This window comes from Mobula birostris, chromosome 25, assembly GCF_030028105.1.
Source record: "Mobula birostris isolate sMobBir1 chromosome 25, sMobBir1.hap1, whole genome shotgun sequence".
Taxonomy (NCBI): Eukaryota; Metazoa; Chordata; class Chondrichthyes; order Myliobatiformes; family Myliobatidae; genus Mobula; species Mobula birostris.
Genome location: NC_092394.1, coordinates 13,918,779 through 13,933,453, shown reverse-complemented (window position 1 = coordinate 13,933,453; position 14,675 = coordinate 13,918,779). Strand labels below are relative to the sequence as shown.

General features: G+C 37.3%; 1 protein-coding gene across 3 annotated transcripts in view; it reads right to left on the bottom strand.

Annotated features, from left to right (window-relative positions):
- Positions 1-9,459: 9,459 nt before the first annotated feature.
- The window catches only part of nlk2 (nemo-like kinase, type 2), a 176,522-nt gene continuing 171,306 nt past the window's right edge, over positions 9,460-14,675 (bottom strand). Inside the window, exons 10-12 of one of the 3 annotated variants that reach the window (XR_011883145.1) lie at positions 12,617-12,710; positions 11,031-11,164; positions 9,460-9,622 (exon numbers count right to left, since the gene is read on the bottom strand). Coding sequence is in view for 2 of the 3 variants with exons in the window: in XM_072243366.1 (XP_072099467.1) it covers positions 9,586-9,622; positions 11,114-11,164; positions 12,617-12,710 (182 nt within the window). In the remaining variant the exon portion in view is untranslated. Of the gene's footprint in view, positions 11,165-12,616; positions 12,711-14,675 lie in introns of all 3 variants that reach the window. The other 2 variants (XM_072243366.1, XM_072243367.1) reach the window with 2 other exon arrangements.

The window sequence follows — 14,675 nt, the reverse complement described above, 5'->3', positions numbered from 1 at the left end:
AGCAGAGGGCACGCATAATACACGGAGCAGTGCTGGTGCCTTTTCTCCCAAAGCCTGTGCTAACAAGCCTCATTAGCCGTTTTGACAGCGCAAGCTCGTCTCTCGCAAGCAGCCTGTCTCCAGACATAATTAAGTGCTCCTTCATCCTTATGATCCAAACCTGCAATTACAGGTGCAAACCAAGCTACAGCGCAGCGTATACGGCAGTTTAAAGAAATCAGCCGGCCTTGTAATGGGACACCAGTACGGGTTATTAAACAAAACTGCGCATTAAAAAGAACCAGCTTGAGAGACAAACATTTTATTCAGTAACACGCACATGCTGGGGGAACTCGGCAAGTCAGCGTTTTATTCTATCATATCGAAGGACTAATAGTCTACAAGTCTGAAAATTGAACCTAGCCTGCAAGCTTAACGGGGCTTCACTATTAATAAGGGCGCTTCCGGATTTATGTGTACCCTATTGATTAATGAGCTACGGGGGTGTATGATGTGTTCCAGTACCAATATTGCTTCAGCTCATTTGGCATATTGAACGAATCGTTTGCCCGCCCATTCCTTTTATTTCCTGAAAGCTGTAACATAGATCATTAAACGGATCCAAGACATTAAGATAATCGTTTCACAACCAGTTGAACTACTAGTTAACTTTCACATTTATGAAATATGATCAGTTTTATGAGCTAATCATGAATCAATTTTTAAAAACGATCCGCTTCCATGCAAAACGTTTCTCGAAAGGTCAGGAACCCGAAACATCAATACCGTTTCTCATAGATGCTGTCTGAACATTATAAATTAATATTAATTTCCCTAATTTCAGTTTAATTAATAACTGATGATTTCCGATATTCTTTTTGGAGGAAGTAAAATGTATGAGCAAATGGTTAATCAAACTCTTCACCCAGTATCAGTGAACTTCCCTATCATCTGTAGCGGCGTGAGGTGCAGGAAGAGGATAATTTCTGTGGTCAGCAAGATGGCACTGAATTTCGCCATGTCGGGGAAAGGAAACTAGTTCGCACGTTCCTGCTGAAAATCAACTGCAGTTCAAACACAAACAACTCGGTAAATTTCTTTTCAACTCGCTTCGAAACTCCTGACTCAAGGATCAAGTTCAAAAAGTCGGCAGGAACTCGGTTTTTTTTTGGTCTCACTCGTTTCTTCTTTGAAACGCAGAGCTGAAAACGACGGCCACTGGAGGCCATCGGGGGGAGGGGATCGACAAACCGAATCAAGCAGTGATTCGAAATGGGTCTCTTCAATTTGACATAATACTTGTACCCGGGTTAACATATATTAAAATAGGATTCACTGATACGAGCACTGCCACCAATCCCATCTCTCTCAATACGCACATCATTGCTCCGCATAAATTTTCAGTAATTTGCTTATTTCTATTTCATCAGATTGGCTTTAACAACTTGATTAATTTCTATTTGATCCAGCATGCGACCATTCTGTGTGAAGCACAAGAAGTTTTGCAGATACGGGAAATCCAGACGTATACATACAAAATGCCGGGGGAACTCAGCAGGTCAGGCAGCATGTATGGTAAAAAAATAAACAGTGGACGTTTCGGATCGAGGCCCTTCACCAGGACCCTTCATTCTACGTCAACCAATTATTTAAATAATTTTTAAGTATTTTGCTTTCAGGATGTATTCACAGCAAATTAATGTGGGAAAGGGCATTGATTTCAACAGCAGTTGATTAGGTCACAGGGTATGTCAGCATTTTTCATTAGAATTAATAAGATATACTATTGATAATCCGTTACCAGATCAAGCTGGTATCTGTGTCGTGACAAGATTGCTCGCTCCTCGGCATTTGATTCGTTTAACATAGTTTGGCTTCGAATTCACTTGTGTAGCATTCAAGGAACGCACAGCAGAGCCAATTCATGTTTTGGCGAAATATTTGCCCACATGGCAACACAGAATACCGCCATCAAATCTCAGCCTTGATTGCCCTAAAGCTAACGGTCTCCGTTTCTTCATTTTGACCTCCCTCGTGGTTCCAGCGATGAGGGAGACCAAAAATGCAGAAGCTGAGCTGTTATCCCTTGGGGGTAACGGAGTTGGAAATGTGACGGGGGTGTACTACATCACCACAGGATTAGATGGGGTAAATAGATGCTTTGGGCATACAGATACCGGAGGCGGGGAGAAGAGGGCGTTAAACGATTACAGGGGTTGTGCTCAAGAGAATTAAACATCGAAGGAGAGGCTCTTCAGGTTTTGAATAAGGGAATGAGTCTGACTAAATAGCTCCTCGTTGGGGTAGACTCGATGGGCTGAATGGCTTCCTTCGTTATTATGTCTACTCACGATAAAGGCAGGAGTATCACTAATCCCTTCGTAAATCACATAAACCGGTTTAAGGCCGAGTCAGCAGATTTGAGGCATCATTAATACTATTTAGTTGGTTAATGGAGTATGTACTAAAGTTCTCCGCTTTCTTCCCTCACAGCACCAAGGGAACAGCAATTTGGAAATTCAATGTAAGGGATTTGAATGATATACTGCTTTGGGATTTGAATGAATAGTGCTGTGTAGAATGCTAAAACAGAGGACGTCCCGTCCCCCATGGGACTTTAATCAGACTCTGATCCTGTCTCCATTAGAAGAGCAGGAACTTGACACGCACAATAGCTGGTTGCTTATCTCACTTGCTCTTTCCGGGAATATTCTGTGCACAAAGCCATTATTGTTTGTCTAAATAAAAATGCTGCGTTTTAAGAACGAGGAACACAGGGCAGATTTCAGGTGTGTACAATTATGGAGCACAAATGAGGTTACAGAAAAAGCAGAGGTGTGAACAACAAGGGACAACAACGTATATTTACAGTCGAATTCGGGAGCCTTTCCTCCCACCCAAAGACCATCTGATCCAAGAACATAACGTCCAACAGGTCGTCAAAAACAAACCTTTTACATACGAAAACCGCATCGTTTTTGAGCATCTAATTGTGCTGTTCTTAATGCTATACGTACCTATGAAGTGGAAATATTCCAAGTAACCTCTTAACAATTGAAAACATTGAGTAAATGCTTTCTTTTTGTGCCATAAATTCTACTTGGGAATGTTCTAAGGTCACAAAAATTCTTCTGGTTTCTAAATGATACATTAAATAATTGTAAACTTAGTGCGCGAATGCAAAAATAACCCCATCCAAGCATTAGCTGATAGTTCAGTCAGCACTATATGCAAGCTGAGCACTCAAAACAGTCAGGGGTTCAATTAGCTTTTACATTTTCAGGCGTACTCAGCACAGAACAGCCAACCACATAAAAATCATAACCGGCATTCGTTTATGTAGATTTCAGCCGAGTCTTGTACGTTTTGGTTATCTGACGACAAATTAAAATAGACTTCATTCGGGAGCAGACTTGTGAAATGGGCATCTGGCAGAATGTTGAACACAGAAAATGTAGAGATGAATTTTGGAAAGAAAAATTATATAATTTTGAAAAGACCAGAGGTTTACGTACATATATTTTCAAACAGGGCATAAATAATTGGGTCTATGGTCTCTAAAACTAGAGACAGAATTAATACATTTAGCAAAAGAACCGGTGAGACGATGCAAAGACTTTTTTTGGATCAGAATTGGTTTGGTACTTGAAACAAAATCTGCAATGCTATGAGGGAAAGATGAGGAAAAATGACAAATTCTTCAGTGGGATTGGCCGAATGGCTTCATTCTATGCTGTGAGGCTGTGTAATTTAAAAAGGATTTTCTTATGAGTGCAAGTTGGTCTATACTTAGATGACGGGTGATTTTATTAAAGTTTACAAGAAACTGAGAAGGGCTTGCAAGATAGCTGCTAAAAATTATTTAGTAAGATTGATAAGTCTGGATCAAGAATCATAACTTCAGGACAAAGGATCAGCCACTTTGAACGGGAGCAAGTTGACATTTCATTATTCAGAAGTAAATCTTTGAAATTCTCAAGCCCAAGGATTGTGGATGCCCAGTCACTGGGTATATTCAAGACAGTTTAATCTTTAGATACTAATAGAATCAAGGGCTATACGTTTTAATTTCTGAGTTTGTTTCCTTCCAAGTAAAAACAAAAATTACTTTCAACTCATAAGTTTGACTCTTTACTCACCTGACTTCAGGATAAAACCTACTAAGAATAAAAAGGGTTGGTTAAACTTGGTTTGTATTTTCTTCAGTTTATAATGTCAAATCTTTAACATGTTAAGAGAAATATAACAAAACTGCTGCCAGATAAGGTACACAAGTAGTTTACAATACAGTTTTATATAAAATAAACTTTTAGATAAAGGTAACAACATTTTGGAACTATATTCTTCCAAATATTATTCTGGGACAAGACCTTGGACAATGGTTCTCCAAAGATATGGGCTGAAGGTAGATAAATGGAGGCATAGATCAGCTGTAATTTGAATGGATTACCCATGACACATTTACAAGTTAGCAGTAGGCCACACATCCTCTCTTCTGCCACTAAATGAGATTGTGGCTGATATACAACATAGAACATTGAAGAGTACAGCGTCAGAACAGGGCATTTGATACATGTTGTTCTGACGCAGCTAAAAAGCAAATCAAAAACACCCAAACACTAATCCCTCCTGCCTATACAACGTCCATATCCCTCCATCTTCCTCACATCCATGTGCCTATCCAAACATCTCTTAAAAGCCTCTAATGTATTTGCCTCTCCCACCGTACCAGGCAGCAAAGTCCAGGCATCCACCACTGAGTAAAAAACGTACCCCTTGAATCTACCCCATCTTACACTCAATGCATACCCTCTGGTATGTGATATTTCAACCCTGGAAAACAGATACTCTTTGTCCACTATCTATGCCTTTCATAATCTTGTAAACCTCTACCAAATCTTCCCTCAGCCCCGATGCTCCAGAGAAAACAACCCAAGTTTATCCAGCCTCTTGTGATAGCCCATGCCCTCCAAACCAGGCAGCATCCTGGTGACCAGAACTGTATGTAGTTGTAACCTCAACTCCACATTCCCAATACCCAGAGTGACTATTCACTCCTTGCTTATCAAGTACCCACCTCTGCCTTAAAAATATTTAAAAACTCTACTTCCACTGCTTTGATGAAGAGGCCCAAAGACAATCAATCTATGGAAATTTTAATCTTGGACAACCCTTCATTTTTAAACAGCACCCATAAATTAAAATTTTCCCACAAGAAACATTCTCTCCATACTGATCTTGTCAAGTACTTCACCGCCCCCTCAAATCCTAGGACATTCTTTACTTTGAATACCAAGCTTCCACAGAAAAAACATTTAAGTGCATCTTACAGGTTAGTAATCAACACCATTAAATGTTAATGAGGTTGTGCATGTGAGGGAGGAGTAGGTACAGGTATGGGATGGCAGAATAAGGTTTAAGTGCATGGCAAAAGTTATCTCTTAGGAAAACCCAAGATACAGTACACTTATCTGGTATCAAACGGCTGTGACAGCACCACACAATTCATTCATTTATCACACATTATTAAAACAGCACACAATGTAAGGGTCTAGTTATAGCACAATGAAGAATTTTGAGGTGAAATACAGAATGAATTGAAATGCCATGACAGTACACTTCCAAGTTAACATTTGAAATAATGTTTCAAGTAATTTTGCTGAAACACTGGTTTGCAATTTAAAAGGCCCTAATCTCCATAAATCAATTTTCATCTACATTCCGCCTAACTGGTAAGATAAAGGGCATTCCAAATCAGATAACTTCTCAAATTCTTAATCATCATCCAGGTCTATGATCTGCAGGTGGACTGGATGTAAATAAAATGTTCAAAACAATTCGAAAGGATTGAAGTTAGGAAAATCATACAGCAATTCCAATTCTCCCTTGCCTGTTTCATTTATCAATTTCATTAGCTGCATCATCTCATACCAGGGAAGTCAGCTGAGGCTCCAGATCAAAGCTAGGCATCTTCTGATCTGTCTGGCTCCAGTGGCAATATGCCTTAAATGGAATTATTGGTTACAAACAGAAGTAGTCATTAGTATATTACTGTTATTACAAATTTCTTGAATTACTTTTAGCTTAAACCAGCACCCTACTGACAGCAGCTCGTCAAGAGTCCTCCTTCCTGGGCCAGTTTTTCCAAGTTGCTCCCAGGTATAGCCCATCTTCAAAAATCCTTCTTCTTTCAGGGATTGGGTCTTTGGAGCTTCTGCTGGCATTTCTTTAACACTGGTATTTTTTTTTACAGGGATGCTAGCCCCATCTATGGTGGAGTAAATTACATGAATAACTTCCATAAATCAATGTAGTTCTTTCTGAGTGTTAGTATGTTTACAAGTGATTATTCAGTGTGAAGGCACAAGAGACTGCAGACGTAAGAATCAGAAGCAAAAAAATTCTTGAGGAATCAGTAGATTAGGCAGCATACAGGGTCCCAAGCAAAAAAGATAACCTTCCCTTTGCCTCCACAGATACTACTTGGCCCACTGAGTTCATCCAACAGTTGTTTTTTAGCATGATTGTTCACTATTTGCATGAAAGCTCTTTGCTGGAATAATTGATCTTTCAAACCAGTGCTAAATAATTAGGATGTTTTTTTCTTCAAATTTATTTCAGTGGTAATAACTTGAGGATTTGCTCAGGGAATTACAAAACACTGAGAGGGCAGGAAGGGTAATATATTACTTTACACTGTACCTAGAGTTAATTAGGGTCAACAAATGTTAATTTGGTTCCTTTTAATGGCATATTCTCAACTCATCCAAACAATTTCCTGCTGGAAAAAAAACAAACTGCAGAAATATATTAAACTATTCATTGTTTGCATATTCCCATGAGCATGCAAAATATCAGCCAGTGATGGTTAGAGAAAAAGGAAATATCCCTCTGTTTTAAGAGACAGGAAACTTTTAGGAAAGCTTTGCAGCAGAGCATTCACTTTTTTTCTCTTTTGAAACAAAATGTAGTTGGCTTCTATAAATAGGATCAGGCTTTCCAAACTGACTGTAAAATCATCATTAGGTTCTAAATATATGAATTATGTTAATTGGAGAAAATTATCAAGAATGAAAGTAGTTCAAGTGAACTGGATCCCAAGAGACATTGATTATATGAATATAGAACTATAGATCAAGTATAATATTAACAAACACCAGGAGGTAAAATATTATTCTTCTACTTCATTACCAACTAGAAATTAATTCTGCATATAATGTAGCCAATTTCTTTTAAAAAACTTAATCCTTAGGAGGTGAGTGCCAGAAGCAAGACTAACATTTATTTCCTGTCCCCAAATGCCTAAAAATGGCTTACCTGGCCTTTTCAGAAAGCAGTTCAATGTTAACCACTGTGGTTTGAGATTTCATAGATGGATAGCAGATTTTCTGTACTAAAATTGAAGTATATTTGGGCTACAATTAAAATCTGACTCCAAAGTGATTCAACACACACAAAATGTTGGAGGAGCTCAGCAAGTCAGGCACAAGGGTCTTCTATATTCCTTTCCAATGATGCTGCCTGACTTGCTGAGTTCCTACAGCATTGTGTGTGTGTGGCTCAAGATTCCAAAATCTGCAGATTGTGTTTACAATGTGATCCAATTTGAACTGGATCTGAGTACTATGATCTTTCTGCAGTTATCTCTGCCACAAGCAATCAAGACTGGTATTAATCAGTTTTTAAAAATAATCCAATAATATCATCTTTACAGTTGAGATATTAAGCATTGTACTGATGGGATATGTTACCAAGTTATATTGGTACAGCACACTCTGATCAAATCCAAACTCCATTGTCCCATCAGAACGTATACCCAGCTCAATCGAAAGCCATCATGCAGGTGAAACTGATTGGGTTCAGACTTGGCATTGAGACTCTGCCCCAAAGATCATAAACCAAATGATTTTACCGGTTTATGGCCAGCGTTTCTATTGCAGATTTATTTTGTTAATTTAAAAGTCCAAGTTGCCATGGTTTAATTTGAAAGCACAAGTCTGGGTCATTATTCCAGTAATTTATTCACCAAGTTACTACACCGTCCCCAACTTGAGTTATTAAATTATAGAAATAATAAATCAGGCAGAAGCACACTTTAGGGAACAATATGATTTGTATCAGTACTAAGGAAATGGATATTTCATAAAACCATGCCAATGTTGGTGCTATCAAACCACTCTTGGTGATGAACATTGAAGACTCCCACCCACACAAAATTATGTGCCTTTGCTAACTTCAAAGTATCTTCCAAATGTTGTCATCAGCTGAGGGAGGGTGGGAGATAACAAGATTGCCTTGACCACGCTCGACCTGGAATACTCCCAATATTATCTTCTACTTTAATGGATCAACTAGGGTGTCATTAACTGCCTTACCAAACCACAAACCTCAGCATTTAAGAATACATTACTCGGGAAATGGAAGTTACACAGGCAACCAGATGGGTTTTTCACAACGATCCAGCTGTTTGATACCCAAGTTACTGAACATTGTTTTGCAATTCTACATCTGCCATGGTAGGATTTTAACTTTTCTAGATCAGTCCAGATTTTTAGCAACTAAATTAGTATTTTAACTGCTGCAGCATCAGTATACTCATTAATTGTGGAATTTCAATTCCAGTGTTGGTTATAATGCTTCTCGGTGCAGTCAGCAAGTTGCCCATGGTAACTTTGAACATTTCAGTATCTATTATTAACCATTTAAATAATGAAAGCAAGGAGTATAAAAACAGTAGTGTACACTATTGCAGTAGTGTACACATCAATTTCTGCATTTAGTGGAACTTCAATTTGAAGCAAAGTGAACTACATTTTGTAAGATCTAATGATTCAAATTGTTGATGCTGTTTCTTGCTTCTGAGATGCTGCCTCACTCAAGCATTTACAGTCTTTTCAGTTTTTAGCAATTGCAAACTATTTCACTTATGGCTTAACATCAAGGTCATTTAAATTTTTTGTAAAAATCTTTTATTTCACTATTAGTAGATATTCAAGTAGAGGTTCAAGACAAGTCTTTGGTAATGGATCAATCCTAAATACAGTTTTCTATACAAAAACAAACAAGTCCTCAAACATAATGAAAACATTTTAGTCAGTGAATAGGTAGTTTGTGTCTGTTATGGAGTTATCCATATGTTCATTTTTATGATTAAATGGTTGCAATCCAAAACCAAATCCTCCTCAATTCGAGGAAGAAAATTCAGCATCTTTTTTTGTTAGCATTTCCCCCTCTAAAGGTGCAGAAGTGGTTTTAAAATATGTTTACAGAAAGGACACATTAAAAACTTGTGTATTTGAATAAAACTGCAAATAAAGTTTAAGCACTTCAATATAAATAGCAACCAACTAAAGGGAAATATTTTTACTCAAAGATGCATGTGTGAGAATTAATGGCATATTACAATCAGAATGGGATATTATAACAAACTGAGGACTTGTGTTTAAATATACAGTAGCACAAACTGACCAGAACCACAGATTTTTGTTTTCAATATCACATTTAATGAATTTCCACCACTGTACTTCAAATCTACATTGTACAAAGTGACCGGCAAGTGTGTCACATAGGATGATGAACTTCAGGAGAAGTCTTGAAACCGGTTTCTCAGCAGGCTCTCAGTATTTTTTTTTGCCCCTGTTTACTGAAAACAGAATTCAATACAAGCCTTAGTTTATTGTTAAAGCTTTGGGGGCTTTAATATCTTTTTTTATATAATTCATAAAATCCCCTCATTGTTCCTAATTGTAAATAGATGCAATTTCCAGCACAGATTCTGCCACAGCAAGCAATTTAAGTTAAAAGTTCAAAAGAAATAAAACATTAGGGACCTATTTTGAAATGTGTGTACACCTTTGCTCTGGGTCACTCGCAGCAAGAGTCCAATGCTAAATACAGATATGAACTACAGTTATTTAACAGTCAAGTATTCATGACCGATCCTGGGGTCATATTCTCAGCTTTGAACACAATTGCGTATTTAAGACAATCCATAAAGGTTCCTTCGTACGTGTGAAAAACTTTTTTTTTCTTAAATATAAAAGCTGGAAGGGACATTCAAGTTTTAAATCCCCACGCTGAATTGTTTTTAAAAAAACGTGGAGGTAAACAAACCAAGTTGTACACTCCTGGAGGTAGAGCCTTCAATTTCTGTTCATATATACATATACACAGGATATTTCAGTGTTCCAGTAGGTAAGGATTTGTCAGAAAGGATATTTAAACTCTGCACTACTGTGACGTTTCAGATCAACACTTCCACAATTCTGCCTAAAGACACGACACAATTAACATAATCGCCTATGTGCTGCTGCTTTTCCTGTTACACTGTCCAGTGCAGAAAATAACTTTTACAGAATATTTCACAGACCTAAATGTGCAAGCTAATTCCTCTATACAGTATTGTCAAGACTTTTAAAATCTACCCAACACTGGATTTATATACACAAGTGATGTGGGATGATGCATGCTCAAGGTTTAACTGCAGAAATAAAACAAAATGTTTCTAAAAATTGGTTAAATATAATTAAGGGATTGGGGAACATAAGTTACTTCTGCTAGTGATAAACCCACACTCACTCCATCTTTCTAATCACAATGTATTACAACAACAGCAAACCACTGTCAGCTCTGAAGAGAAGTTATAGAATTGATCAACCAACATGACTTCATGATAGGTCGGCACAGACTTTGCATTCGCAGCCAGCCTTGGTAAAAAGTGTCTTCAGGAATAGATGGGACAGCGTTGATTCCTTAAGAGATCCTGTACATGCCTGCTCCTCATCCCACTTCAATGTCAAGACAACTAGTTCAATTAGTGCAGCTTTTATTTAACCACCCCCCACTCCCCCCGAGCCAAAAAGCGAAGACTGCACAAGGTTCCATAAATACATACAAACTGTGCAGCTCCTGCTAAAGCTGCTTTATTTCAAAGCACAACCACCAATTTTATCCCTAAAAAATACAAGTCCAGCATATTCCTAAAAGTATATTCTTTACAATTATCAGTGGTTTATTTATTTTTTAAAAATTTTATAAGTAAAATTACACACTTGTCCCGACATAAATGGTACTGCAAATTTTAGACTCCAGTGAGAACCTAAAATATTTGTCATCAGTAGTTTCTTCCACTTACTCCCATACCAGTGGAGATGGGGGCATCTCAGAGGGTTGAGCTACTGTGGAGCTGTTAAAGAAAAAAAAAGTGGGAAAATCAATTTGAAAATCCAAAATATCAAATCTCTTTTGAATAACAAAAATTCTAAATAATTAATAAGCATTTGTCAGTGATCACACTTTGGGTGTATTGCTGTTATCTTACATATTAAAATATTTGTAGAGTATAAAGGATTGTGAGTGTAACATTCTGGTTAAAAACTACAAAGGTTAACAAAATACAATTGAAACATCAATAATTTTGCTGAATCTTGTCTTTAGGCCTTACGAATCATGTAACTTCAGAAGAAAGCACACATGTACCATTATAAATAAATCCCCTTACTATATGTTAATTTTATGGTTTAGGTAATCATTTCAATATATTATGCACTTTGTAAAACAAATACGTCAAATCTACTACAATACTGGGCGTTAACCTTCTCAGTACTTAATGTCAGAAATACATTTCAAAATAAATAATTTCCTAGCAAAATCAAGAACTCCAAGTTTATTTGCTTCTCATATGGAATAATATAGACAGGAGTATGGCAGATACAGTAGGGTCTTTTAACAGACTCCTGGATGGGTACATGGAGTTTAAAAAAATAGAGGGCTATGGGTAACCCTAGGTAATTTCTAAAGTAAGTACATGTTCCGCACAGCATTGTGGGCCGAAGGGCTTGTATTGTGCTGTAGGTTTTCTATGTTTCCAGATTTCAAAACTGGTCAAAAATTGCCAAATTCAATCCCTGGATGGTGCTGACCTCAGGTAGGAATTTGTAGCGGTACGAATGGCTTCATATTTGCAGAGTGATGTTGATGGGATAAGAAAAGAGCCAGAGCTTGAATATAATGCCTTCCTTTGGTATAATTATTGAACATAGGAGAGGTATCAGAGAATATACATAAAACCATTTATCAGCATTAAGAATTAATATTTTCTCCCATACAGAAACATGTCTAGATACATAGCTAGAACTTTCATGGCTGAAATGTATTGAGTTATATTTAAAATGCATTTCCTATTCTATTTTCACATTCATAATTTTATGACAGAAAATTTAAAATCATCTTCTAAGTAGAATGATTTAGTATCCTAAAATAAAGTAAATTAAATAACAGGTTTTCCAACAGAAGTCTGAATAACTTTCATCATTAGGAGTGATATATATAGTTTTGGGTTTGTCTGACAAATCTATTCAAAGATGGTCTATAGAAAATTATAATGTTCTTTCTAAAATGTTACTTTCTAAAAGCCAATGGTCTATTAATCATTGCATTTCACATGTTGTGGTATTTAAATAAATACATCATGCAGAAAAGTTTATAAAAAATTATCTGAAAATTAAATAGAATTTAATACCTTTCTTAATTTGTTCAGAAGTTACTGCTCTTCCACAATTTTTCTACACAAAACTCTGGAACACTTTAAGCACTGCAAATTCAAAAATACTTGGACAAACTGTCTACAATAAAATACCTGATAAAGCTTTTAAATGCAGCAGACTGTGGATTGATACATAGTGGAACCCGGTTTCCTTTCTGCTGTTCCAGAATGAATTGATGAATGAGCTCTGTAGAATAGGAAATGAATGGTATTTAATTATAACAATACAACTTCCTGCCTTCCAGTCATTGTCAAATTGATTTACCAGTTTTTTTTTACAATTTCCCACATGTGGAACTTCTGTTGGGCAGGAGGAAACCAGTTGAGGATGTGAATGAATGGTCAATACACCTCGCAAAATCCTGCAATCTTAAATCTTGAATAACAGTGGAATTTTAGTATGAGAATAAAGGATTGTTATGGGCCAGCTGGTGGCGCAATGACATCGGCGCCAGACCTGGGAGCAGAGGTTCCCGGGTTCGAAACCAGTCAGGTCCACTCCCGAGTACGCTTTCCATCCATGCCGCGTTCAGTGTCGAGATTGCAACTTGACCTCATAAAATAAAGGGAAAATACCGCAAAATTATCTGTGACAGGAGCGGCGCGCCACACAGTCTCTCTCTCGTTCTGTGCCTTGTAAAAAGCCATGAAAAAGACATCATCACGGATGCACGCACATGCATGCACAGACTCGCACCCACGCAGGCACACGCCAAAATAAAAAGAAGAAAGGATTACGAGTGTGATCTTCTCACTCATTCATTCACGTATGAAGTGTCTTAATGTAAAGAATGTCCAATGTTTTATTAAATGTGGAGAAAATGGTAAATGAACATGTGCAGCCACTAAGGCAGAAATTAAACACAATGACAGCTTGGTTCCAAAGATTTTTTTTTTTTGAAAGCAAATGGAGAGGTAGATGAATGAGGAGAATCTTTCTCGGCACTGAGGAGATAGATAATGACTACCACCAATACTAAAATAGCAGAAGCATGCCAGAGTCAAAGAGTTCAAGAAGCTTTCAAACGAAGAACGATGAAGATATAGAGGCTGCAGCAAAGCAGTAATTTGATGAAAAGGATTATTTTAAACTTGTGTGTTAGCAGAGCTGTGAACCAGATCTACCAAATTAGATATGAATAGATGGTACAATATTGGTAGTAAAAATATGGAGCACGTGCATGTAGGAATGACAGGCAGGTAAAGACAATGAAGCATTTCAGAAGTGCTTAAAATTCAATAATATTGGGGATGGAAAAACTAAACTTGGGAAAGAAGTGGGAAGTGTTGCAGATGTGGAAAAGCAATTTTGGTGATGTACTGGATGGTCATTTTGAAAGTCTGAGATGATGAAGATTTGTAATGACTGATTAGAACTTCATAAGTGGTTCAAGGGAAATAAAGAGTTAGCAAAGAAGCAGAATTCTGGTGATCAAAAGGAATGCTTTTGTTCTTCCCAATGTTCAAATGGGCATGTTTGGTGTCTGACTTCATATTTGAGGGTACACTAAGACTTTTTTAGCCCAGCTCGTTCACGCCAACCGAAATAACGCTCTATAGTAATCCTATTTTCCTGCATTTACCTCTACAGTGTATAATTTCCTTTTTAAAATTATGGTTCACAATTATTATGTCTAGGCACTTGTACATCAGAAATAAACAAACTTTAGGTAGAAATTGGATAAAAAGGGATGTAAGATCCTTCGGCCTCCTTCCCAACAGCACTGCAATTCCTACTGAAATCACTGGGGCCACAATATACGAGAATCAATTCCCAATAGGGCTAGAATGGCTGAAAGATTTGACCATGGCTATGCAAGCAAATCCAAAATTTACACTGTCCTACGATTTTGTGACAGGCACCACTGGATCTGTCACTTCACTCCAATGCAGGGATCTGTGTACCTAGTCTGGGTGGAATTTCCCACGGAAGAATCAGCCTCTCTGCATCTATATTAAACCTGGATAAGACTGATATTTCAGCCCATGAATGGGGCTTCAAGTTTAATGTTTCTGTTGTCTACTGCTACTGATGAAAACACTCCTAATTCATATTAACTTTAATAATTTTTAATTCTCTAAATGCTGGAGCCATGTAAACACTATACAAAAAGATTAAATAAGAGTTTTAAGAGAAGACACAGTTCTAGCC